The following is a 24320-nucleotide window of genomic DNA, read 5'->3' on the forward strand; positions in this document are numbered from 1 at the left end:
GAGTCAAAGACAAGGACAGATACCTCTCAAAGATAATTGCATTCAGATATCCTGGGGAGCCCTTACAAATCCCTTTTCAGCTTCCACAGGACTTTCCCCTCACTGTGGCTTTGGTTGGAGGAACCTCTATTAAGAAACAAGACATTCCTAAACAATGCCAGCAATGAGTCAAAAGACTTTCCTTTTTCATGATTTACCTCCCCAGTGCTGTCTAGCCAAACCAAACTCCCATGCAAGGACTTTTTGTATTTTTTTTTTTATTTCTAAGGGTCAAAATGATTGGGGTGGCTCTGCCTTTCCCATCTACAAAGCGCATTACAGAGCACTAGGACATTAGCGGGACATAAAGAAGGAAACTGCATAGCCTGTTCTTTTATTCAGGTTTTTGGGTTTGGGGTTTTTTTTTCCTTTTCTTCGCAGCCTGGATGTTAATCCCTGTACCATTTCCCACAATGAACATGTGGTCTGAACTTTGACCTGTTTTAAGTAAATGCAGTAGGAGTCAATAATTGCGAGTTGTTGTCTACATAGAGTTCCTAGACAAGAAAGTCACCTAATATTTTTAATACACCAAACTCATGACACTCAGTATACACATTATGTCTTATTTACATATCATTTTTCCATACTTACATGAAGTCTGTGGTATCACAAATGTATTAAAAAAAATTATATTTCTGCTTCAGTATCTCTTTGACCAGCAAAAAATAGTAACTTCCATACACAGGATTTACTGTACCTTTTAAGTGAGGTGGTCCTAGCACAATTGTGGTCCTACAAAAATACAGTGCTAGAGTATAGTACACATTTTGAAAAAGCCCCTGACATCTGGGGGTGAACAGTCCTCTGGCAGTTTTGGGATACCATCCAGCATTTTCAGATTTGGCAAACTGGAGAATACACTTAAAGAGAGACAAAAGAAAAACAGAAATTGAGATAAATAATCTTGGGAAACATTGAGAGCAAAATAGACATTGATAAAAAACAAATAGTGGATTCAAACATATCCAAAATAGATTTGTATTGTTGGAAATCTTGATTTGTCATTTGTTGCAGAATTTATCTGATAAAGAGCTAATTAAAAATTTTCAGGTTTCACTCTGTTGCACAAGTTTTATATCCTCAGACTCAGTAAAGCACTGCAAGTATATGCATTTTTAATAGAGTAGAACCAAACCAGTTGTCTAACGCAAAAGAGAGGACACAGTGTTAGCCTAGACTGAATTTCCTAGACTGCTGAAAAGCAAAGATTCAGACTGCAAGAAGTGCAACTCAACTTTTATCCTTCCGTGACAGAGAAACTGGGCTCTCTGCAAACCTTTTTGCACTTCTGCTTCTCCCAAAGGAAAGAAGACCCTGTTTTGTGGGCATGATGCCAAACCAAAATGAATGGCTCTACCTCCTGATACACTGTCCCTTTTAAACAGCATATCAGTATCTCTAACCTCAGTCATGAAGACTGCTGTTTGCTTCTTCAGAATTTGATGGAGCCGTAGCCCCTCCATAAGCATCGTACCGGGTGTTAACCCACATGCTATGGTATTTGCTCCTGTGGCTTTTGAGGTGAGTGCGGACTCCAGTGCTCAGTCTCAGCAGATAACTCAGGGCTTTATCTATGCTTGAAAATGATTCATTCTGTCTTCCAACACTGGCAGTGAAAGTATATACCAGAGTAATACCAATATTTAATTGCCTTAAGAACTGGTAGGATTGGGAGCAGAAACATAATTAGTAATTGTTAAAACGTGCTTTTCAGCTTTTGTTCTCCTGGACCTTTTGATACGCAAATAAAATGTGAAATCCATAATTTGAAATTTACTTTTTGACTTTCATTTGATCTCTGCCTATCTGCCTTTAGAAAGCACAAGCATCACCATCACACTGTCAAAGGGATGCCTACTAGACTGAAGGAAAAACTGTACTGGAAACTCAGAAAGGTTTTCATTAAACACTTTCTTTTAAACTTCTTTTTTTTTCCCCTCCCAGGAAGAGATGACTTCTTAGACACATGCTGCAAGGTTTATCTCAAAAATATCAACAATGCCTTCTGTAGATGGCTGACATGACTCTGTTTGTAGTGGGGAAAAACATGCAACCACGCAGATTTCTGAAGAGTTCAGAAGGAACACGCTTTGTTCCCCTTTCTGACCTGTGTGCAATTTTTTTCATGGCAACAGGGTTTTGGAGTCAAAGCAACTGGGGAAGAATGGAATAGGGGGGTGAGTGTGAAGACATGCATAAGACTTAGAATAAATTCCCTTCCCCTGAATTCTCTATCTCGGATTTGAATTATCATTTCCAGTGTCCAAGGCAGGTCTGTTAAGTCTACACCACAATGCACTGCCTGCAACATAAACCTATATTGAGTGGGGTGTTCAAGGCAGTGGAACTTCCACAGTGATGCCACAGAGAGAGAATCCAGAAAAATCAAATGAAGGTAACTTAGTTTTCTCTTGCTTTAGCTCCCATCTTTCAACACATCCTTCTGATTCCATCTCTGGCACGTAATGCAATTTAGACTCCTTTCAGAATACATGAGGGATGCAGTGAGATTGAAGAGAGTTTGAGTAATAGGTAGGTTCTATTAATAAAAGGGAATCTAATTTATCTGCACTACTCACTGTCTCTAAACTTGATGCATGGACTTAGTTCAGTTCAAGAACTGCTAGTCATGTGATTAGAAAGCCTCCCAGGCAGTTTCTGAATATTTTGTGGCTATTGTCAGATACTGGCTCACCAGCACATGTTCGTGGAGCATTTATGGTAGTTGAGACTATGGGAAAATAAAAAGATTGCTTGGGCAAGCTTGTTGTATTTGAGATCCTATTCCTTTTGAACTCTCTCACAAACATTTCTTTGTGTTGATCAACTTTTGTTGGCCATGAGAGGGTAAGACTTACAGTTGTCTGTATCTTTCTTGAAACTCACAGGGATTCCTCTTGAGTATAAGGGATTCAAGTGGAGTATGTCTGAAATCTGATATTCCACTTAGTGTCACAATGTTATTTTCAGCGAGTGATAAGTGCTGAATCTGAGGTATCTTTGGCAGCTGTTTGAAGGATGTAAAGTGGTTTTTATTGACATTTAGTTCTCTGCATCTGTAAAGTACAAAGCATATGACATCACTGATCACATCCGTAATAGTACGTACCTGTAAGCCAACACAGGGATGGCTCTTCACGTAGTCGAAGTCATGGCAATTTAGGGCTTCCAATGAGAGATACAAGAATTTGATTCCTCGAGACCTGCTTTCACAATAGTTTTACATTTGTGCTATTTTTGCCCACCCGTGGACTGCAAGATCAGATCCCTACACTTTATACTCTCAGCTTTCTTTATATTATACAATGGATACATCATTATTCTTGTTCTCAGTATTACAACTTTCCATATACCTAGACATACAACAACACGGTAGCAATAGAGGGATTGTAAAAATATAGTTGTCATGGTCACACTTGGCCTCTCTGCTTGGGTTGTGTTCCACCATCTCTTCATATAGAATCCTTCAGTGTTCAACAATGTTACCCTTCAGCACAAATATTACTGAACTTGACGAGACTCATAATTATTCACCAGGAGTAAATGGGAAATCATCTGATCTCCTGGCAGACTATTTTCAACTTGGGGATGACATGAACTCAGAATAGCAATATACTGATGGATTGTCAATATAATACCCCCCAAAATACCATATTTTGGCAGTTCTCAAGAGACGGCTCCAGCTAAATAATAATTTTGATTTCTATCATATTGCATAAAAATAGAAACAGGACATTTTGTCTACCTTGGCAACCTTATGGCACTTAGGTCTGTCAAAGAATTGTCCACCAGCCAAAGTTTTTCCACCCGAATTAGTCTTTGGAGAATCCTCTTAAAGTTTTCCACCTGGTAAAGATCACCCAGGTCCTGAAATGAAAGGTTCAACTCCTGGGAAGGGAAAAACAAAAGAAATCCCTTACATTTTTTTCTTACTTTCTGATAACTACATCATTAAATCTTTTCAATGTCAGAATTAGTTAAAAGATGAATCTATTTTATTTTGCTGCTTTTATAACAATTGATGGTGCCAATTGCCAAAATCACCGTAGAATGTTAGTGATGCACTACGTAATTCTTTGAAAGTAAAGAAGAAAGAAACCATCTCTTAAGCACGTGAATCTTACTGTCCAGCCCCTCCTTCCTCTTTTTTTGAGTGGGGATGCCAGCGTGTGTGTGCTCTGGGTGGAAAAATCAGGACTAAGTGATCATGGCTCATTGGTTTGGTTTCGAAACTCATTCGAAACTCATCTGGAAAAACAGTGCTGTGCAGCAGCCAGATATCAATATTCCCCAGTCTGTATCATATGTTTATGCACAGGGAGAGGTGTGATCATCAGTACTGGATCTCAGTGTTAGATGAAGTTACTACCTGGCTTCCTCCTTGATCTTAGGGAGGTCGTAACTCACTGCTGATCAGAACCAGCAATAATGTAGTACCTCCAGCCAAAAGAACTGCTCAGGCTGGTATGAGGAGAGAGTGAAAGAGCTGAAATGAAACTACTCCATTCTCTAACCATTCATTTATGATCAATTTTTGAGGAAGGCACTAAGCAGGCAAAGAATGTCACTAGTTCTTATGTGCCCGAGCACAAACGAAGACCTGTCACAACACAGGAGATTATTCTTTCGCGTCACAACCCAAATAACAGTATATTCCGGTGTTTCTTGCAGCTTGTAAAAACCTCCTGGTTTACAATGTCATAGTGCCAACCAGAGCTTTAAAACTGCTAACTGCAATGAGCAGCCAGCACATTATTATTTGGCTTATTTACTACTACAGTACAAAATGTTAATGAGAAAGTTTTACAGCGCAGTTTTCCCAGTTCTCTTGCAGTTTCTTTTGCCACTTCTCTGTGTCAGTTACTTGTTTTCTTTTTTTCAAAGTCAGTTCTTCTCCTCTGAAAAACAGCTCTTCTTCTGAGGGCCCTGGTCAGAAAAAAAGCTTTACAATAGTGGATGTGATATGGAACTGGCACTTAGTTACTTGCTGAAAGATTATATAGATGGCTGGGAAGAGATCTGAAATGAAGAAATATATATGATATTATAGGTGTGTGTAGGTTTCCATGCTTCTAAGATGTAAATTAATGTGAAGATTTTTCTACCATTTCTGGGCTCATAATTCAGCAAGCAATCTAAGGTTGTGATGATTTGGTACATGGTTACTAAATGACATTTCTTCTACAGCTCAGAATAAAAGCTTTTTCTAAGTGGTTGAGCATAAGCATCTGAGTTCTAAAATACTGTTTCTATATATTCTTTCACATGCTAAGAGTTTATATAGCGGTTATGTACTTATCCCTTAATTGTCCTCAGAAAGGGATACGTTTGTAACTTCCAGACCACTGACAACAGCTGCAACTGGGATCAATAGCCATACTACGAAACCTCATTCATATTAAGAATGACACACGCTGAAGACTTAAACTCTTAAGGTCCACTGAAATGCTTACAGCTATGGACATCTTCAAATTCCTAACTAAAGCAAGGACAGTGTGGAATTTTTCCACTGTTTAGTCCCAAACATGCAAACACTGGCTTTTAAAATCCACCTTTTATTCTCTGTTCTTGAGTGTGTAGATTGTAATTGGGCCAATCCAGTCTTAAAATAAAATATATGTGCCACTGTTTGCAAGACTGGATTTCACTCTTGGTTTCTTGTTTGGCATATGGCTATTGCATTGTGAGCAGTATTTAAATGTTAATGAACTTTTGAGAGAAGTAATCGACACCACATTAATACTAAAAATTTTCAAATTACAGTTCTGGCTTTTGTTTCCCATTGTCAAAATTATGAAGGTATTTTCCTAGTGATTAAAAATAGTAAGAATGTACAGTATTGGATGAAATCCTGCCCCTTTTCAAAACAATGGCAGACTTCATGATTTAAGCTCATAACATTTAAGGACATACTGTTTGAGTAAATAGAGTTAAGGCTTAAATGTGAATATGTCTTTTTGATCTGTACCTTCTCTCACTCGGGGACAATGAAGCTGATTTCCTCGAACATCATGTTCTTCTATGTCACACCAGCCAAGATACTTGAAGGAATCTGAAGGAAGCTTAAAAAAAGCAAAATAAAGATATAAAACCATCCGTTAAGTTTTTTCAGTCTCTGGCATTGTATTTTCTCATTTTTCTGGCCTTATTACAGTAGAAATAATATTCATAGATGTTTACAATGTCTTCTGCCTTAATACCATCTGGTGAATAGCAAATGATGTATGGAAGTGAGGATACCATGGCATGCATTTGTGGACGCTTATGTATGTCAACACATTTCTGCACAAGCTTACATACAATATATCCTGAATGCAACTGTGGCACTAAATCTAAATAGAGAAAACCTGCCACCACAGTCAAGAATATGAGGTTTCTACCCATTCTGCTTTTCCACTAAAACATGTTCTGTAATTTCCAGGGCATCAGTCTCCAAGGAGGGAGCAAGGAACAACGTCTCTAACTCTGCCCGTAGCGGGTGGAGTAGGTGTGATTTGTGTCATGCCCAACAGAGACAGCACCGTGATTGCCTATGGTGGGGGAACGTCTCAGTGCAATGCAGCTTGGCTTTTGCTTGAACATCCAGCATTTCTTTCACTGGAAACCATGACGGTGGAGTTGAGCGGGGAGGAGAGATGGAGCACGCGCCTCTGACTCACCCCCTCCAGTTAAAGCCACATCCAGAAGCTGGTAAATGCTGTGGGAATTCACAGTTTAGGTGTACTTTACCACAACCCATTTTGGTTTATTTCTATGAATTTGTTCAAATACTGGAGAGAGATCTTCTCACAGAATATCTGTAGTGTTACCTTTCATAGCACTCCCGGTTATGAGATTTTATAGCAAATGTACACAGCTTCTTCAGGACTTATTATAAACTTGCCCATTGCATCCAGTCCTGTGCATAGTGCTCAAAGGCTGAGTCAAATCCCTTGCCATTGCTGACACCATATCATATAATCTTGTTTATAATCTGACCTAGCTTTGGAAGATAAAAGGAGGCAAAACATAATCAGCTTCAAAGCTGAGGAAGAGATTTCTGCCTTAGTTACTCTTTGTCAGTGTCTCTCTCCTATAAACTTGTAATCAGACTGGTAAGTCAAACACTTACTGGGGATGGTAGCCCAGAATCACAGTTCTGCCTGATGATTCCTCTGTTCTGTGATAAAACCAGTGGAATAGTGTGTGTATCACTTAGGATGGAGTAGCAGGATGAATAGGATTTACAGAATTTTTGATTGCTTGTAGTCAGACCTGAGGAACTAGAGAGGACATGTTAAACCAGTAATTGATTCTGTTCAAAGAAATGCAAACTATTTTATAATAACAGAAAATACAGAGTAGCAAGGGGTAGGACTTACCACCAGACAATAGCCACACGATCCGGAGGTCAAACCATAGGTAATCCCCTCTAGTCCCTTAATGGGACCTCTCGCCTAAGTACTGTTTACTTACACGTACGAGGCTTTCACAGATAAGTCCAAACATTAGAAAGAGGAACTTACTGGCAGTTTGTTAGAAAAACTCAGTCTTGGATAAAATGAAGAACTGAACTTGTTCAATAGCATGATACGTCCCTTCTATTCTGTATAGCCCTGCTTTTATGGATCCAGGTTGTATGAAAAGATCTCTCAACTGCGTATTTATTTTAATCCCTTGACTATGTTTTAGTAGAATATCAAGGCTCCAGAGAAGATTTTAACTTTGTTCGGTAAAGTCTTGAAGTCATGTGCTTGTGTGCTTTGCTAGTTCATTGCCTAAGAACACTTTCAAAAATACATTTTATATACCCCAAATGATGCAATTTCTCCAATTGTGCTTCAGAGAGATTGAATAATTTGCAGACTGGCAGCTGCAATTTAGAAATTTACCATGGAATACTTCAAAAAAATAATTTTAATTTAGTAAGTGAGTGCATATAGCAGTATAATTTGACTTTTACTGTACAAGCTCGGTGAGAGCTTGCCAGAAAGTATCAGCTGTCAGTAAGCATCATTAAAACAATTATAGTCAGGAGCAGAAATGGAGAATAAAAATGCAGCTTTAAAATGGTCTAGTGAGGATGGTAATGAAAGTTTCATATTGAGTGTAACAGACAAGCTAAATAGAACATCAGTTAAAACTTACGATTACAGATTATTGGTAAATAATCATGAAGAGACACACACTGTCGACCTTACTAAGATTGTTTTGGCTTTTTTAAACCTCAGCAAAACCCAGTAGTACATCTTTCCTGGCTTTTGCCTGAAAGTGCATACAGACTGCAGAGAACAGTACTGACATAGGGAAGTACTCCTCCCTTCATGCCTTATGTTTGTTTTTTTAATGGGATCAAACCAGCCACAATAAACCGTAGGTGACTTAAAGGAAGCTGAGCAAGCTCAGCATTTCTGAAAATAACAGCTATTTACTTAGGCATTTTTAGAGGTCATCTTGAGGCAAACAGACCATTTTCATGCGTGTGTGCTGCTACAGATCAGCAGGCATTCACACACACACACAGCCACCCTGTGGAAAGAGGATTTACATTAGGTCAATATAAAAAAAAAAAAAAGAAAAAAAAGGTGCTGAGAACTCTTGTTTAGCCCTATGTTGGTATTTGTTTTGCTTCCTTGTATGTTAAATGAGGTCGTACCAGAGAAATATGTAGAAATTGTTTTATATTTAAGAAAAAGATCTGTTATTCTTCTCAGTTTTGGAAGCGATTTGTTAGGATGTATTCATATGACTATTTATAACTGCAAGACTTTTCAAAACCTACCTTCCTCTCAGCTAGATACTACCTCCTCTGCTGAGACATGAATATACACTCCTAGTCCCTTGAAATGTGGGATAAACCATTTTAGCTGAACCATTTAACATGATATCTATTCTGATCTTTTGGCAGAAGCCCACTCACAAAATTCTGTATCGGTGATAGAAAATAAAACATAAAGTTCCAGAATCAATATGTGATAAGACTTCTCCAATTAGGTGGGTAGTGAGATTTCTGTTGGAAAGAGTGACAGAAGGAAGCATTTTTCACCTCAGAACTGCCTGAGTTTAATAAGCACCAGCTGGACCCTAACATTATGTCACAGAAGATTTTTCTGAAGGAGCAAGTGCAACACTGCTTTTCTCTCCTTTGCTTTGTCTTCCTTACTATTTTGCTGCAAAATTGATGCAAAAGAAATGGCAATGAATGAGGCAGGATGCAATTCCAAACAATTACAGATCACACAATACATGAAAGTAACAAAATTTTCTCCCTTGATTGTGAGGCCCTTCGGCTGGATATGAATCTCCAATGACACCTCTGGGAGCAGCACAGTAGATTATGTCAAGCATTAGGGGGGAAAAAAATTAGATTCATGATGTCTGTCCAGGCTGAGTCATTTCCTCTCACTTTGCCTGCAGTGAGAAATTGGTGGTTATCATAAATCATAGGCCTAAATTCTTATGAGAGAGGAATTAATTTCACTAATGGAAACCCTCTGTGGCAATAGCATTCCTCCATTCTCTCTCTTCTTGGGGTGGAGTGGGTATCTATGATGTCTTTTAAGCAGAGATACTTGACTATATTTTAAGAATCCTGTAAAAGAGGATTGGAAAGGAAACTTAAAATGGTAAGGGGGAAAAAAATCTTGCATGTGACCAAATTCTAACTTCTGAGGCAGGCCCTCAGTCTTTGTTTGTATCATGGCTACAGCTTTGCCAACTGATATCAAGTCCATGTACAAAATTACAGAATACTCAAGTCAACTTTAAAAACCTAAAAGCTCCATCTGGTTAAAGTATGATTTCTCCCACCTAGCTGGAGTTGCCAGCCTGCAAAGCCAGGCTTAACAAATTTTGTTGGCTTCAGAGGGAGAGTGGAGACAAGTGGTTATGTTTCAGCTGGAGTGAACCACGGTCCACACTGTCAACATGAGGAGCCCACAGACTTTCCTGAGAGTGGACACAACTTCAGGGCATCTGAATTTTGATGAGGAGGATCCCACTTTAATTGCCTAAAGGGTGCTTTGAAATAGTGGACTTCTCATCACTTCAAAAAAGCTCAGGGAAATCATTCTGTTCCATGTAGCATAATTGAAATATATAAAATAGCCATTTCATCTAAATAATTAAAGAAAGAAACCAAAAAATTGTACAAAGCAATTCTTTGCTAGCATCTTGAAATCTAGAGTGCTGCATATGAGCTGAATAGAGGTAGCATGGACTGTGGGGGTAAGTGAAAGTACTCATGACTAACCCAATGTATTTTATGCATTTTCCTCAGCAGAAGTCTCAGTGGGGAATTAAGTGGCTGAAATATTTTGTAAACTGGAAGGAATGAGTACAGAACAGCCACTGCATTTTTCAAAACATGATTTATGACGTATCAGGCCATATCTTGGAAAATCATGCACTCCTATAGAGTTCGCTGATAAAAGTCACACTTTATCAAGATGTCAGTGTCAGTTGTGTGTTCGTGAAATGGGTCTGCCTCTCCTCCCACTGACATCTTGGCAAAATTTTCATAGGCAACAAAATACTGTAAATTTCCTAACTGCAGTGCAAGTATATTTGAGTCCAGCTGACATTAAGGGTAGAATATATTAAAAGCCCATTAAATACTTTCAAGAGCTGTAGCTGAGCTACTTCTGAAACTACATCAGTGAAGGATATTCCGAGTGAAACATATTTCTCCTGTGTATTATTTTAGATATTTGGCCGTTAAGAAAAGACTGTCAGTCAAAAGACTCCTTTCTCCTGATATGACTGGCAGCCTCGATAAACAAACATCTTAGACTCTACAGCACAGGTTCAGTTTGCCTCACAAAAAAGGGCAAATGGAAAGCTCAGTGGAAGAGGAGTAAAGATAAAGAAGGTTATAAGCAAATTCTTGCAATTGGGATTTGAAAGGCTTTTGTCCCAGTATTTTGAGGAGTTTTGGGGTCTGGTCTAGCTTCCAGTAGTCTTATCCCCAGCAGCCTCGAGCAGGCTTAGCTTTCACTGAACCATGGCTGCTTTCCCCGTAGATCTGAAATGCCCTTGATAAAAGATTTGGGAACAAGTAGTAGGGCTATTTATACTACCTCTTCACATATTCAGTGTCAAAATTCCTATGGGGCTCGCTACAGCTTCACATCCCACCAAATCACAGAATATATATGATGGAAGGGCCCATACTCCCGTGTGGTTGATCTCAGCAGAAGTCAGGTTGCTATTTAAGAGCAAAGTGCCCCAAACTCCTTCAGTCCTGCTACTATGGAAGTGAAAAATATGGATCATTCTAAAGGAACCAAATCTAACATATTTTAAGATCATCTTTAAGAAAAAAAAAAACAAAACAAAAACCAAACCCCAAAATAAAGTAAGAAAGGGGCGATAAATCCTCCCAAAGAGAAGAGTTCTTATATCTAGGTCAGAGCTGCTGATTTTGCACAGGCTCATGGGTCTGTCCAAACCACTTGCACAAATAGCTGTTTGCTTGCATGATACAAATACCCAGTTACTTATGTCGTCTCAGTCAATTGCACACGCCACAGCTGATCAACATAAATCAACTGCAGGGTTAACTTACAAATGCAATTTGTATAGGTATTTAAAAGACAGCAAACTCAGAAGTCAGGCTGTGCTTTGTTCAAAATGCACACAATTTACTTCTGTGTAGCAGCTGTTGCTTGTATGCAAATATTTATTATGAGAACTCTCTGATCTTAGAATAGTAGAGGACTTGGACATAGTGTTTCCATGGTCTATTACCTTTCAATTATTTTTTTATAGTAGTTTTATGAGACATTATGCAACATTTTGAAGCAGTTCTTTTGAGCATAATTTAGTGACAAACACACCTGTAAGTTATGGTTACAATGCATCCTTGCTGTTAGCTGTATCATCAATTATCTTGCTTTATGCATCATAGAATTGCCCCCAAAAAACCATAATTAACATAATTAGGTCTTATCACCATAATTATACATTCCTAGCATATTAACTAACATTCCATACAGCTCTTCATGGATCTAATTTGCAGTGATACAAATTCTACATCTCAATCAATGTGTCTTTCACACATTTTTACAACAGATTATACATTTTTTTGAGACACCTTTTGTCTTTCAGTAATCAGCCAATGGTACCAAGAAAAAACCCATTTTTCTTCCTGTTTTCACTGCACAACAATCTCCATCAGCAATACAGGTCGGTACATTTTAAAAAGATACTCAATCCTGTAACACTATCTTTGTTGTCAAAGCATGTCAAGCCAGCTGTGTAATGACTACAGTTACTTCTCTTCTTTCACCCTCCTACCTTTCAGACATGTCTTGCTGTCGCATCAAATCCTCACATCTTGCATAAGGCCATTTGTCTACAGTCAAAGCTTATCTTCCCACCTTTGCCCCTGCATAGAGAGGTAGTTCTACATCCTCTGAAGAGAGGTAACCTGCAAGGATCCTGGCTGGGGCTGTATGGATTCACTGTCTCCAAGGAAACACTGTCACCTCGCAACGCAGTCACGTTAGGAGCTATTGTTACCAATCTCTTAAGCACATCAAACAAATTCCTGTGCTGATCCAGCTGGTATCAATGAACCGTCTTTCTAGAAGGTGGCTAAAGATAGGTTGGTGATACCTGTAGCAAGATATGTGATCATCCAGGTGAATCTCTGGTGTGCTCACTCCAGCGACTTCACTTTTCTGAATTGCTTTCACAGTTTTGCCCACTTGAAGTTTATCTTTTCTTTGCTTAAAAGATCCCCTCCTTCATTAATGGCTGTTAAACGCTTTATTAATTTATCCAAGGACTTCGGATGGAAAGAAAATAGATACTTAGAGTCTCATATTTTATGTACCATTCATGAAAGTTCTTCATGAGCATTTCTTCACTCTGTTGAATGTCCTTGCCTCATTTGAACATGCTCAGCCATTTTATAAACAATCTTCCTTCCAGGCTTCCTTCTTTGAGTTTGCATCTGAGAATGAAAACAAGAGACCCTACTCTTGGTGGGAACTGACAGGTCAGTTTCGTGTCTGCTTTTATATTATATTTTTCTTAAAACATTAAAGCTATAGGTTCTGCGAATAAGTCTAGTGAAGCTATTCACTTCAAAATGTGTGTGATATAATATTCGTTTCATTCACTCAGACAAAGTGCAGACATTGGCAGTGTGCCACTGATGGAATTGCAGCAGCCCAGTATTGTTATGGGCATTGGCTAGTCCCTGCTGAAGTTTACAGATGGCTTTTAAACTCTAACAGTAGTTACGGGAACCAAGTTTCAGTGCCGCGCTGTGTAAGGTTATAATAGAGCAGTCAATCATTCCCCATTGATCTGCATCTCCCACATTACAGGCACAGTTCCTTCTTCACTTGAGCTCCTAGGCTCCATACTGGAAGAAGAGGGGATAAATAGATCAGTGTGGAAAAAAGTACACAGTAAACCCCTCTGCCTAGGGATATTCAACTGGAAATACCATATAGTCACAAACCTCTATGGTTCACTTACTACCTTTCAATTTCTTCACAGAAAAATTATTCCCTACCTTCCCGTTCCTCCAGATTTCTCTTTTCTCTTCTTCTTGGTCTCATCATTATAAAATCTTTCTGTATAGAGAGGCATGTGCTTTCCCCAACAGTGACTGAAGTCTCCAAAACATTCTCTTAGAAATGCTGCTGGCAAACTTCACTGTGCCAGTAAAGCACAGGAGCATAATGTTTATCAGAAAATTTCAGCTCCTGTGCAAAGGTATTTTGTGGTTCCAAATGTTGAATTGTCAGATCATCATCTGAAATTTAACAAAGTAGTCATTCCACGCAGGTTTCACTAAAACTTTAGGTGGCATGAACTGAGTTTATTACAGGGTGGGCAGAGGATGGGGTATTAAGAGTTTCATCAGGTCACTTGAACATATCTTTTCTCTATGGGCTAAGAAAAAAAATAACATTTATTTCTAAATTAAAAAAGACTGTAATTTGCGGCCTTTCTACTGACCATTTTTCCTCTCTCTATATAATGAAAGGTATTGGACCACATTACAGCCTAATGGGCTTCAGATCTTCTATGGCAAATGCATTCCTCATAAAGCATATGAAAAAGTATCTATGTACTATTTCAGTGAAATGACATATTTAAGATGGTGTCGGCCTTTCCATTATAAACACTATTTTTCATATATTTACAACCTGCCCATAAAAATGTGTTTCTGCCAAGACATTCAGCAGCATGTCCCACGCCTGCAAGAAAGAAATAGTTTTTCCCACTTCATCCGATTTTGACCAATAATTTTGTCTTTGAAATGGCTGAGCAGGGCAAATAACAGGGTGGGCATCAGTCTCAACCACGTGTCTCTCCCATCTATATTCAACCGATCGGGTGCTTCCCTGCATGTCCTACAGGTACATGAAATATATATGAACTAGGCAGAATACGTCTCATCCTGAGATCTGATTAATGATGGAAACAATTCAAATTATTATGACTGCTCTAGGCCACAAGAGGCCCTATTGTTCTGGGCACCATAGAAAACCAGTAAAATAGAGTTTGCTCCAGAGAGTTTGTAGTCTAGTTGAACAGAGCAGACAGACAAAGAGTAGGAGAAAAGAAATAATATTATCCCTCCCCCTTTTATACAGAAATAACTGAAATGCTCAGACCATGAAATGCTGGCACTGTAGTAGCCAACAGCAAAAATTCTGTTATTGTGAATAGGGTCAGCATTCATACAGGATTCACAGAGACTGACTTCACTGAGATCAGACTAGATGAACGATCTGGCTTCAAAGTCTATGCATTTAAATGGCTGAGTTTTTCTGATCTGACATTATGTTAATTATCGTTAAAGAATATTTAAATGACACCTCTTTTATAACATTTTTCTGATTCAGGGATACAGCAGCTTGTAAAAATCAGTTTGTTGATGTAATTTCATGTTCTTTATGTAAAATTCTTTCTTTACTTAGTGTTAGCTGGATACTTATTGGTGATATCAAACCCTTAGGTTGATGCTACCACTAAAATCAGATCTAAAAACTTAACGACACTACAGCGACAGCAGAAAGTTAATTTTTATATTGATCTTACCTGGTTTGACTATATCCAGGAATCCATGGCATTCGTGTTGGATGAATCAGTTAGAGAGAGAGAATTTCTTTGAATATTTCATTAGTATAATCTGCAGGGATACTCACAGGAAGCACTAGAAAAGGAACACAATATTAAGCTCATATATGCTCATCTGTGCTTCAGCAGATAAGCAGGCACACTTGCATAAACTAACTGGTTATTTTGCTGAGTTACCTAGGCAACAAATTTCTTTTTGTCCTGCCCATTCACGATTCCAGTAAACTATGTGACTCCCACTGGTAGGACTTGGAGAGCATTCACAAGGAAAAGCCAAGTACTGCAGAATAAAGCCTTGGATAGAAGAGGAGCAGAGTTGTTAGTGAAACATTTCATCAGGGTTACCAGACAAAAAGGAATCAACAACTAGCTGCATAAATAATTGAAGTGAAAACTACGTATGTCTGGTTTTCTAAGGTGTTATAAACCCATGAATTCCAAGAGGTTTAGAGGGACTGTAACCAAGCAACAAGTACTGAAACTTGGTTCTCTCTTCTGGAAACACAATGGGCTTGCAAGTCATAATGACAATATCTGGCACTGAAGATAGAGTCTTTCCATTGATTTTATGGTCTTTGGATCAAGCCATAAAAAGATATGTTTATGGAATGAAGAATGGCATTTTTATTTGATTTAGGAGAGACTTATTTCAGTATCAAATCTGACTTTTCTCATAAAATGTAGGTCAACAATTTCTGGATGAAGTAGACTTTTTCTGACACTAAAGAAAGATCACGTATTAAGTAATGTTTTCAGTTTTTTTTCTCAAAAGTTTCTTTTCAAAAAAAAAAATGGATATTGCCTTCTCTTGCATTTGGCAACCTATCTGTGCATGTATGAAAGAGAAAACAAAATCGTATCCCCAGTGAAGTCGGTGGCATGCAGCACTCCTGTTGATTGATGTGCAATAATGATTTCTCCCATTATATGTCTCACTGAGATGAGATATATTTCCCCTTTCACCTTAAAACATGGCTTTTTATATTGAACAAAATTATTGCATCCCTAATCCACAGATGCACATAAGCTTATGCTTAACCTTTTAGCCCTTAAGAGTAATGCCATTGAATTCAACTGGAGCAGAATCAAACTTGTATGTGCATATAGAAAAAACCCAAAAGGTATCTGCCAGATATCTGCCAGATTCTTCACGAGAGATTGAACCAAGCATTCTTTTACAGAGGTCATGGTTTAGAGCTCATTGAAATTGATAGGCAAACTGCCATCCATTTTAATGAGCTTTCTGTCAGTCTTCACTTGTCCAAATGCCGCTTCTGTCTAATTCTCAAAATTTGAAACATCTTATCCAAAGCTGCCAAAACAAACAAGATCAGACATCTGATGAAGCCACCCAGAGATGAAAATTCCGACTTCAGGGCAGTGTCATTTGCCTCCATCCGCATCTTTATTATGAATCTCATGTTTCATCTTTTCATATGTTAATTGTTAATAATTCCGGAAAAAATAAAACATTCATTAAGTACTTCCTAATTTATTGAACATAAGTTGCATCAGGTAATTTTAATCATACGAAAATCATTCTAAATTAATTTTGATAAACAACTTCCTGTTGCAGTCTTGTAAGCTTCCTTTTACACCGTGTCATTAGAAACAGTATCTCTGGTTATTCTCCTGTCTAACTTTTGTCATTGCAGATGCCACCATACTTCCATAAATTGTTCTATTTATTTATGTAACTGCTGCCAACTGCTAAAGAGTTATGTTTCCTTTTTTGTAGAGAATTGATTATGTGAATTATATTGAAAAAATTGTTTCACTTCATCCATCAAACCCTTGCCTTCCTGAAACTCAGCTCTCACAAATATGGGAATACTTAGGAGTCACTAGAGCACTCCTTTATTAAACTGGCTTTACGAAGTTGTCATATGTTAGATATTTAAGATAAATAGGCATAATCTCTTTAAGTATGAAACGGAAAAACTACTCATAATACACTTGACTTGTTCAGTCTGCCATTATCAATACCAGCAGTTCTCAAATTTTTTACACTGGGCAGCCTTTTGTCTGAAATACTTTGCACCTTTCCCTCCTTTTCTCCCCAGTACCGTCCTGCCTCACATGTACATCTGTTTCATTCATATACTGAAATACCTGCACACGCAATACACCAATCTCCACCCGCACAGCAAACCAGTTTTACATGCATATTTACAGATATGTGTATTTGTACATGTATATGTATTTGTGTGTGTATGTGTGTGTCTACGCATGTGTGCATGTTTACATGCATACACATATGTAACTCGTGCAAAGACAAGCAGGGGAACAGAGTGTAAATATTCTTATACAGATGAAAATTTCATGGAAAACCATTGCATTTCAGTACAAATGTGCTTTAAAACATATCTACTCTCTTTCAAAGATCTATCCATTCTTACTTTTGTTTCAATGATACAGTATGTTTTACTGAACTACATTTCTGGTTGATGTTACTCCATTGCTGGGCTAAGATGGTAAAAACTACCCAGCTCTATATATGCTAAGAAAGGAGTGAAAGAATAGGCAAGCATGCAAATGCAATACAGTTGAATGATAAACATAATTCAGTTGTTTAAAATTCAGAGACACCTACCCCGTTGCAACCAAAGAAGGAACTGAGAACTACGAACACGTATTTACAGGCAGAAGTTGCTCCTGACATCTCTGATTTTTTTTCACCTTATTCTTTCCTCGAGTCTTATTGCCAAAAAAAATGTAGTTCAAACAAATGTCTTGTTATTCACTGCCTGCAAGGATAGTAAAGATGTTCTCTAGCTGAAAACAGAAAGCAGGGCCTCCTATAACCATGGGGAAGACAAGAGAGAAACACTATGAGGAGAAACATCTATTTTTATTAAAGGCATTGTGTTCATGCAGCTTTTGTCAGGAAATCCAAGTAATTTGCTCCCACTTGCTTTCGGTTTCAAAAAAATGGCAGCCTTGTGTTACAAGAAAGGAGAAACAGCCTTGTTTCTCTCCAGTTCTTCTTTTATAGGAAGGAGACAGACGCACTGTAGCTGTCCTTAATTCCTGCATTTAAAGTTAGAAACTGGCATGTCCTGCCAAAAGAAATTAAATGTAATGAAAATGTGTTTCTGGTCAAAGTCAGAGACTGCATTTGCTGTATCATGGTATATGTGTCCTGAGGGCTACAAGACATTCTCCTTTCAGCAGTACTGGGGGTATTTAAACATTCTTGGGACTGATTTTCCATTGCTTTGTCCCTCAGCTAAGTATTTGTACCTGCTGCTGAGCAGGTGTGAGTGCTAGCCTCACCAAATGGGGATTCTGGAGTAACAAGCATTTTGCATTCACAAGGCACAGATATATATATCTATTTTAAATCAGGTCTACCGACTTCAGTAGAGAAGGGATTCTTGACTCATACATTCAAAAGACAAGACGACCTTAAAGTATCTCCAGATGGATAATGTACCTTCCCCTTACTCTGCACAACACTCTCTTTCCACCCAAGTTCTGGTACTGTAGGACACCAAATCTGTTGGCAGGACTTCCCACAGCATGTGTTTGTAATCACTGATAAGGGAGTGCGCCATCAATATGCATTAGTCTTTCCTGCCAACTGATCAGTTTCAATCAGGGTCCAGTAAAGGCAATCCACTGGCTTGAAACAGAATGACTTCATCCAGTGCCTCTCTCTGCTTTAGCCCTCTTCATCCAAAATCCCCTCTGAAAACAAATCTTTATTATTTCATAGGTTCATTTCACCACCCCCTTACATTTTTGCTTTGACAGAGATGAGGTGATGGAAGCAGCAGGTTTTCTTTAAGGAAAAAAAAAAAAAAGATTAAAAAAACATACTGTTCAGGTCCATCCTGATCTTTGGACTTCAAAGAGGCTAAGTCCACTGCTGGCCTAAAGGGGGGTTATGAAGGTGCCGTTAAACTACTTTATGTTACTATATTCTCTAGTTACAGACCTGCCAGGCCACTGAACTAATCTCAGACATAAACTATACCCATCTTTCAGCTGCTCCACTTTGTCTTGCTCTGCCAGCTCCATGCTGTATTCCAGCAGATGGGAAATACAAATTTCTTTTCTCCTTGACTGATACTGGGGGAAGAAGGCGGCCCTGTCTTCAGCAGGAAACATTATATGCTGTTGTTGCTTCTTCAGGCAAACAAAACTTAAAAAAGTGACCAGGTGTAATTCTCTTGATTAAGGTAGTTTAATATTTCTGCTGATACTTGTACTTTAATGTCTTCTTTCAGACCTCATAGTTTTTGCAGTTGAATTGTGGAAGATCGGCAGCTGAGCTTCAGTAGTATTCCTCCTCATTTTGCACGCTGCCTTTGCTGTTTTGTAGAGCTATTGAATACAAAATGAAGCTGCAAGAGTGCGTTTGCTCTACAGCTAGCAAGGCATTAAGTACTTCTTTCTACAGCTGTGGAGTACATCCAGAATATTCGTAACAGTATCGGAGGAGATGTGATTCAATGTGTGACATTTAGTGTGCTGTTGTGTGACACCAGATGATTAATGCTCACAGCAAAACACAGTCTGGTTTAAATAAACAAAATTAAATATATTTTTATGATTATAGAAATCATGTGTTACATCTCTGAGGGAATGTCAGCTGCTGCTCACAAATGCTTCATCGTTGTTGGCTTGTTTTTAAATGCTTTGATTGTTCACTGGATTTTCCTACCCCATAAATCCATTGACACTTTGGCCCAACAAGGCGAGTCAGTGATTTGGACAGTAGCTTGGGACACAGTGGGTAGCTGCACATCAATCTCCATCTTGTTTTACGATCAGCAATTTACAGCATCATATTGTTCCAATTTTCAGCCTTAGAAAGAGAGTTTAAAAGGGCAGGGACCTTAACCCAGTGCCAAACTAGCAGGGTTCTTCCTTCCCTGCCACTAGGGCGTTAGACCAACTGTACTTGCTGGTCACTCAGCATGAGGGTTACTTTTTCTCTTCCAGCAATCTTATCTTCTGTAGAATGAGTCACTTCAGCTACAGTGAAATAGGTGGACCAGAGACCAGTTCTGAGTCCCGTGCGTGCCCTGGCAGCGCTCCAGCTGCGCACTGGAGCAAAACCGTATGAGTCAAACCACCGCCCCTCTGCATCTTCCCCTCCATGGGAAGGAAACGTAGGCATGCAAACCACTCGACTGTATCATATGCTAGTCAGCGATTACAGGCACAGGAGCCAAGGGGAAGCCAAAAGGAGTACCAGCCTCACAGCAGAGGCAGAGCCACCATCTCTCTTCGGATCTCCGATCTCAGCTAACAAGCCGGTAAAAAAGCGTTTTCCTGCACAATAGCCTTGCCCCATGTGAAGCAGAATTTTAACCTGCAAGGTTCTAGGTAAGTTCTGAGATTGAGGACAGGAATAAGTATACTGCTCGACCAACTGTGTTGGGGAAAAATGAGTGCTAACTGCTGTGTCTGTGCAGGTTTAGATAGTGTTCCAGCAGCTTAAGTCACCAGCAGCATTATTGCCATACTTACAAGGGGATGACACACAAAAGCACAACACTGTCGTAAATACCCCTTAGTTTATTAGGAGATTGTGTCTTCCATATGTCTGTGCTGAATGTGAACACACCTGCAAAATTAATAATCTCCAAGCTCCATTTAAAAAAAAAAGGCTTTGTACAGAAACTCTAAAAAATAAGCAAGGCTTTAAAGCACTGAAGGAGATACAAATGTAAAACATGTTTTCCACTTGAAAACCTTTGTCTATGGAATTGTCAGGATGTATTTCCTGGGGAAACAGCAAAGACTTCGACCTGCCTTTTTCTTGAATGCTGTTCAGATAATCATGCTTACTACGAAGGGTGGAAAATGGGCTGCCAGAGGGTTAATGGGCCTTCCAAAAAATAGCCTTCTATATTGCTTTTTGGAAGTCTCTTGTCATGGAACTATCATAACAATCTCTGTACTCTTGTCATTCATAGAAGGAAGCGTATTTTAAGCAGGTGTTATCAAGGCTAAGAGAGCCTGAATTAACTTGTCTTAAAGATACTTCTTAGTGCACTGCCAATAAATCTACTAACAAGTTGCTGTATCGAGAAAATATATGCAAAGTAATACAGAGGCAGCATATAAGGGAATGAGTTCTGCCAGCTCCTCATATGGGGGTCATGGCTCCTCTTCAGGGCCCTCTGTGTTGACAGTGGCTGGGTGGCTGGTGAGCTTTGTCACTGCCCATCATATTAAACACTGATATCCCTTTATTTCCCCAGGATTCTCTGCCTTCATCTGTCTATTTATATTTACCTTGTGAATTGTCGGTGCAATGGTTGTAGACAGAGGAATCTGCTGCCAACAGTTTCAAGAGACCTGAATTAATCTCATTTAACTTCAGGGACCTAAAGAGAAGGACTAAGCCAAGCTAGGCTCCCCTAAACAGTTACTGAGAAAGGAAGAGGGGCAAACAACCTTTTTATTCCATTATAGTCATCTTACACCAAGGAAAAGTCCTCCAGCCTCTAAACAAAGAGCGGCTTCATTATTTTGTACTGCATTATCTTATGGTTTCATGCAAAGATACTTAGGTTAGGTTTTGCTTACTTATTATAACATAATAGTAAAATAGTAACAGTGTTTGTGATTCTCGTAGTATGTCCACCTTTAATGGAGTGTCTGCACATGCGTACACACACAAAATACAACTTTATAAATTCTACATCTTGCATGCTTATAGTCTTGACTTTTTTTGTTGTAGAAACATTGTGATTAGAAGTCAATTTCATATTTTCAGGTAAGTGGCCCGAAGTAATTTTTGCAAATTGGGCAAAACCCGAGTTCTTACTAATCACACAAAATCACAGGTGTGTCAGTTCCCACCCGGTTCTTTGTACTCATGCTTCAGGGCATAGCCTGAGAGAAACCTGCATGTGGTCCAAAACTGACTGAAACTAATGGCAATCTTTTTTTTTTTTTTTTTTTTTGATGGATTACCAAGGGATTTTGAACAGGCTCCAGATGACTGATTAAATTTAGTTTTTTCTGATGATGCTCTTTGCTATGGGTGTTTTGGACACTATATGATTGTTTGCTTGATTTAAACATTTAAGGTTATGGAACTAGACATTCCCTAATTTCTGCTCAGAGGTAACTGCACTTTAGGATGGCTTATGCCTACCTTGCTGTAATCATCATAGTGAAGAGGAAGAACTGGTAACGTCCTCAGCTTTTATAAGTGCTCGATACAAGGCAAGCTATTTTACTCATGGTTCCAAGCTCTCTGTCCCACATGTGTTACGATTCAAAAGGTCAGTAATCAAGAGACCACCTCCTCAGAACACTTTGTTCCATAGATGTATACACATTAAACTTGGAACGACACTGGAAAACAAATGAATTAAAAGTATTCAAGGTTAGCCTGTTCAACTTGCACCCTATGAAACTGTAGCAGTAAGACTGGCTCTGATACATTGGGACAATACGCAAATAATTTCTGTTCAAAAACTCTGAAGTGAACTTATAAACTGCAGCACACTGTCCCCGATTCTCTTTTTGTTTAGACCAAGGAGAAAATTCTGTAGGGGAAAAAGCAATGGAGACACATAAGTAAAACAGGCAGCAGCAACGTTAGAATTGGCCTCTTTTACCTCTTGGTGGGTTTCACCGAGGGCTTTAATAGCAGCGGGAGTTTTATATGGTCCTGCTTCTGAAAAATGACAGACTGATTGCTACACGCTGGTAAGCCCAAGCTGCAGCCTGACCCAAAGAGAACATTTCCCAGAAGAGCCAAAGGATTTTAAGATCAGTATTTCTCTTGTAATAAACTTGAGAAGTTTTATTAGTTCCTGGGTCAAACTATGCCAGCTTTCTGGCTGTTACCTTTAGAAACATGCCATTTACAAAGTATATTGACAATGACAAAACCCTCAAATAAATAGGCTTTTCGTATCAGACTGCTGGTGACCGGTGAGATTTAGCATTGTCCAGACCATGATCTTTACAGGTCTCAGGGCAAGATAGGACTTCTTGATGTCTTTTATTTCTTAGCATATTTTGACATGTTTCTTTCATTCTGTTCAGGCAATGCTATCACACAGTTACCGCATGCAAACATTCCAGCATTGCAAATTGCTTGGTTTTAAAACATGACTCTTAACAAATATATGTAAATAGAGTAAAAACGTTAAACTCTGATTTGGTCTAAACTCTTTCGGTAGCATCAGAATACCTGAAGGAATGGTTGAAGCTCACCCAAACAAATTGTTATTAAAGAAAACCCAGGATTTTTCCATGGCCAATCCCAATCCCTTAACGAGAGCACAAAAGACACAATTTAGACAGAACCCAGATTTCCTCTATGTTTTTTTCTTCCTTACTTAAAAGCACTTCTATACAAAGACAGAATAATTTTTCTGTAGGAATTCTTCCCTCATTTTGTCCAAAAGATGACTCTTCCACAGGGAAGAGAAGATGTGTGTTTATGAGAGATAGATAGTAAAACAACTTGTTATCAGTAAAGCATGGGTCATATCTGAAACATCATTCATACTGTGATTCAGTATAGCTGAAAAGATAAAAAGTCAAGCAATGGGCTAAATTCCCTAGCTGCAGGAACAACTTCAATCTTTTTCCTCAGCTGGGTCCTAGTAGACCTCAAATTTTACTACCACTATCTGCCAGAATATTTTCCAGAACACAGTGTCACAAACATATCATTAAGAAAGAAACCTCTCAGACTATCTGATCACAGTTGAAAGTGGAGAGTGCCATGAAGACATTTGCATACCATGCTTTTTAGGAACAGCTGCCAAAATTTTGAGCTTTGCTGTGCTTGCTTTGGAGTTGCACCTGAGAATGATCAGCTGCTTGACTTACAGGCACAGCCATTAACAGAGGTTGAAGGCTGTATTTGTAAGGTGTTTCGAAAAAGTCTGAAAAATTCCTAAAACAGTGAGTGGAGCCGAGACTCACCTATTGTTCGGATAATACATTTATCTTCACCACCTTTCTCCATTTACCTGCCTGCCAAAGTGACTGTGAATAAGTCAGATGTCCCTCATTAGTCTTACAGCCTTGACTACTGCACTGTGCTGTCATCTATCAACTGCAATTTAAACTGTGTTTTATTACATGACTTTTGTCTATCTTCTTATTCAGTTTGCCCAATGCCTAGAGCAACTGGTCCATGACTCAGGCTTCTAATTAGTGCCGTGAAATGAAAAACATTCATGTGGATGTTGTTGTAATAGCAG

The 24320-nt window shown here is 38.8% G+C and overlaps 1 protein-coding gene across 2 annotated transcripts; it reads right to left on the reverse strand.

Moving 5' to 3' along the window:
* Positions 1-405: 405 nt before the first annotated feature.
* Positions 406-15257, reverse strand: LOC128149603 (uncharacterized). 2 transcript variants are annotated; one of them, XM_052804977.1, is made up of 8 exons: positions 15088-15257; positions 12319-12979; positions 7154-7304; positions 6011-6104; positions 4850-4968; positions 3788-3930; positions 2901-3098; positions 406-902 (listed from the first exon to the last, which is right to left on the reverse strand). In XM_052804977.1, exons 2-8 carry the CDS (start codon positions 12342-12344, stop codon positions 791-793), a joined length of 843 nt encoding a protein of 280 aa, XP_052660937.1. In that variant the 5' UTR covers positions 12345-12979; positions 15088-15257; the 3' UTR covers positions 406-790. The 2 variants fall into 2 exon arrangements, with proteins under 2 accessions (XP_052660937.1, XP_052660938.1); XM_052804978.1 differs by lacking the exon at positions 15088-15257 and having other exon boundaries at positions 12319-13016.
* Positions 15258-24320: the final 9063 nt, after the last annotated feature.

The sequence above is a fragment of the Harpia harpyja genome, chromosome 12 (assembly GCF_026419915.1).
Source record: "Harpia harpyja isolate bHarHar1 chromosome 12, bHarHar1 primary haplotype, whole genome shotgun sequence".
Classification (NCBI taxonomy): domain Eukaryota; kingdom Metazoa; phylum Chordata; class Aves; order Accipitriformes; family Accipitridae; genus Harpia; species Harpia harpyja.

Excerpts from the sequence above, each read along its gene's own strand:
- LOC128149603 (XM_052804977.1), bottom strand. The coding sequence starts at position 12,344 with ATGCGACAGCAAGACATGTCTGAAAG. Across the intron at positions 7,305-12,318 it reads CAGCAAGACATGTCTGAAAG|TTCCTCAGGTCTGACTACAA; the intron begins GTAGGAGGGTGA and ends TGTCCTCTCTAG. Across the intron at positions 3,099-3,787 it reads AGTGCCATAAGGTTGCCAAG|ATGCAGAGAACTAAATGTCA; the intron begins GTAGACAAAATG and ends TGTACTTTACAG.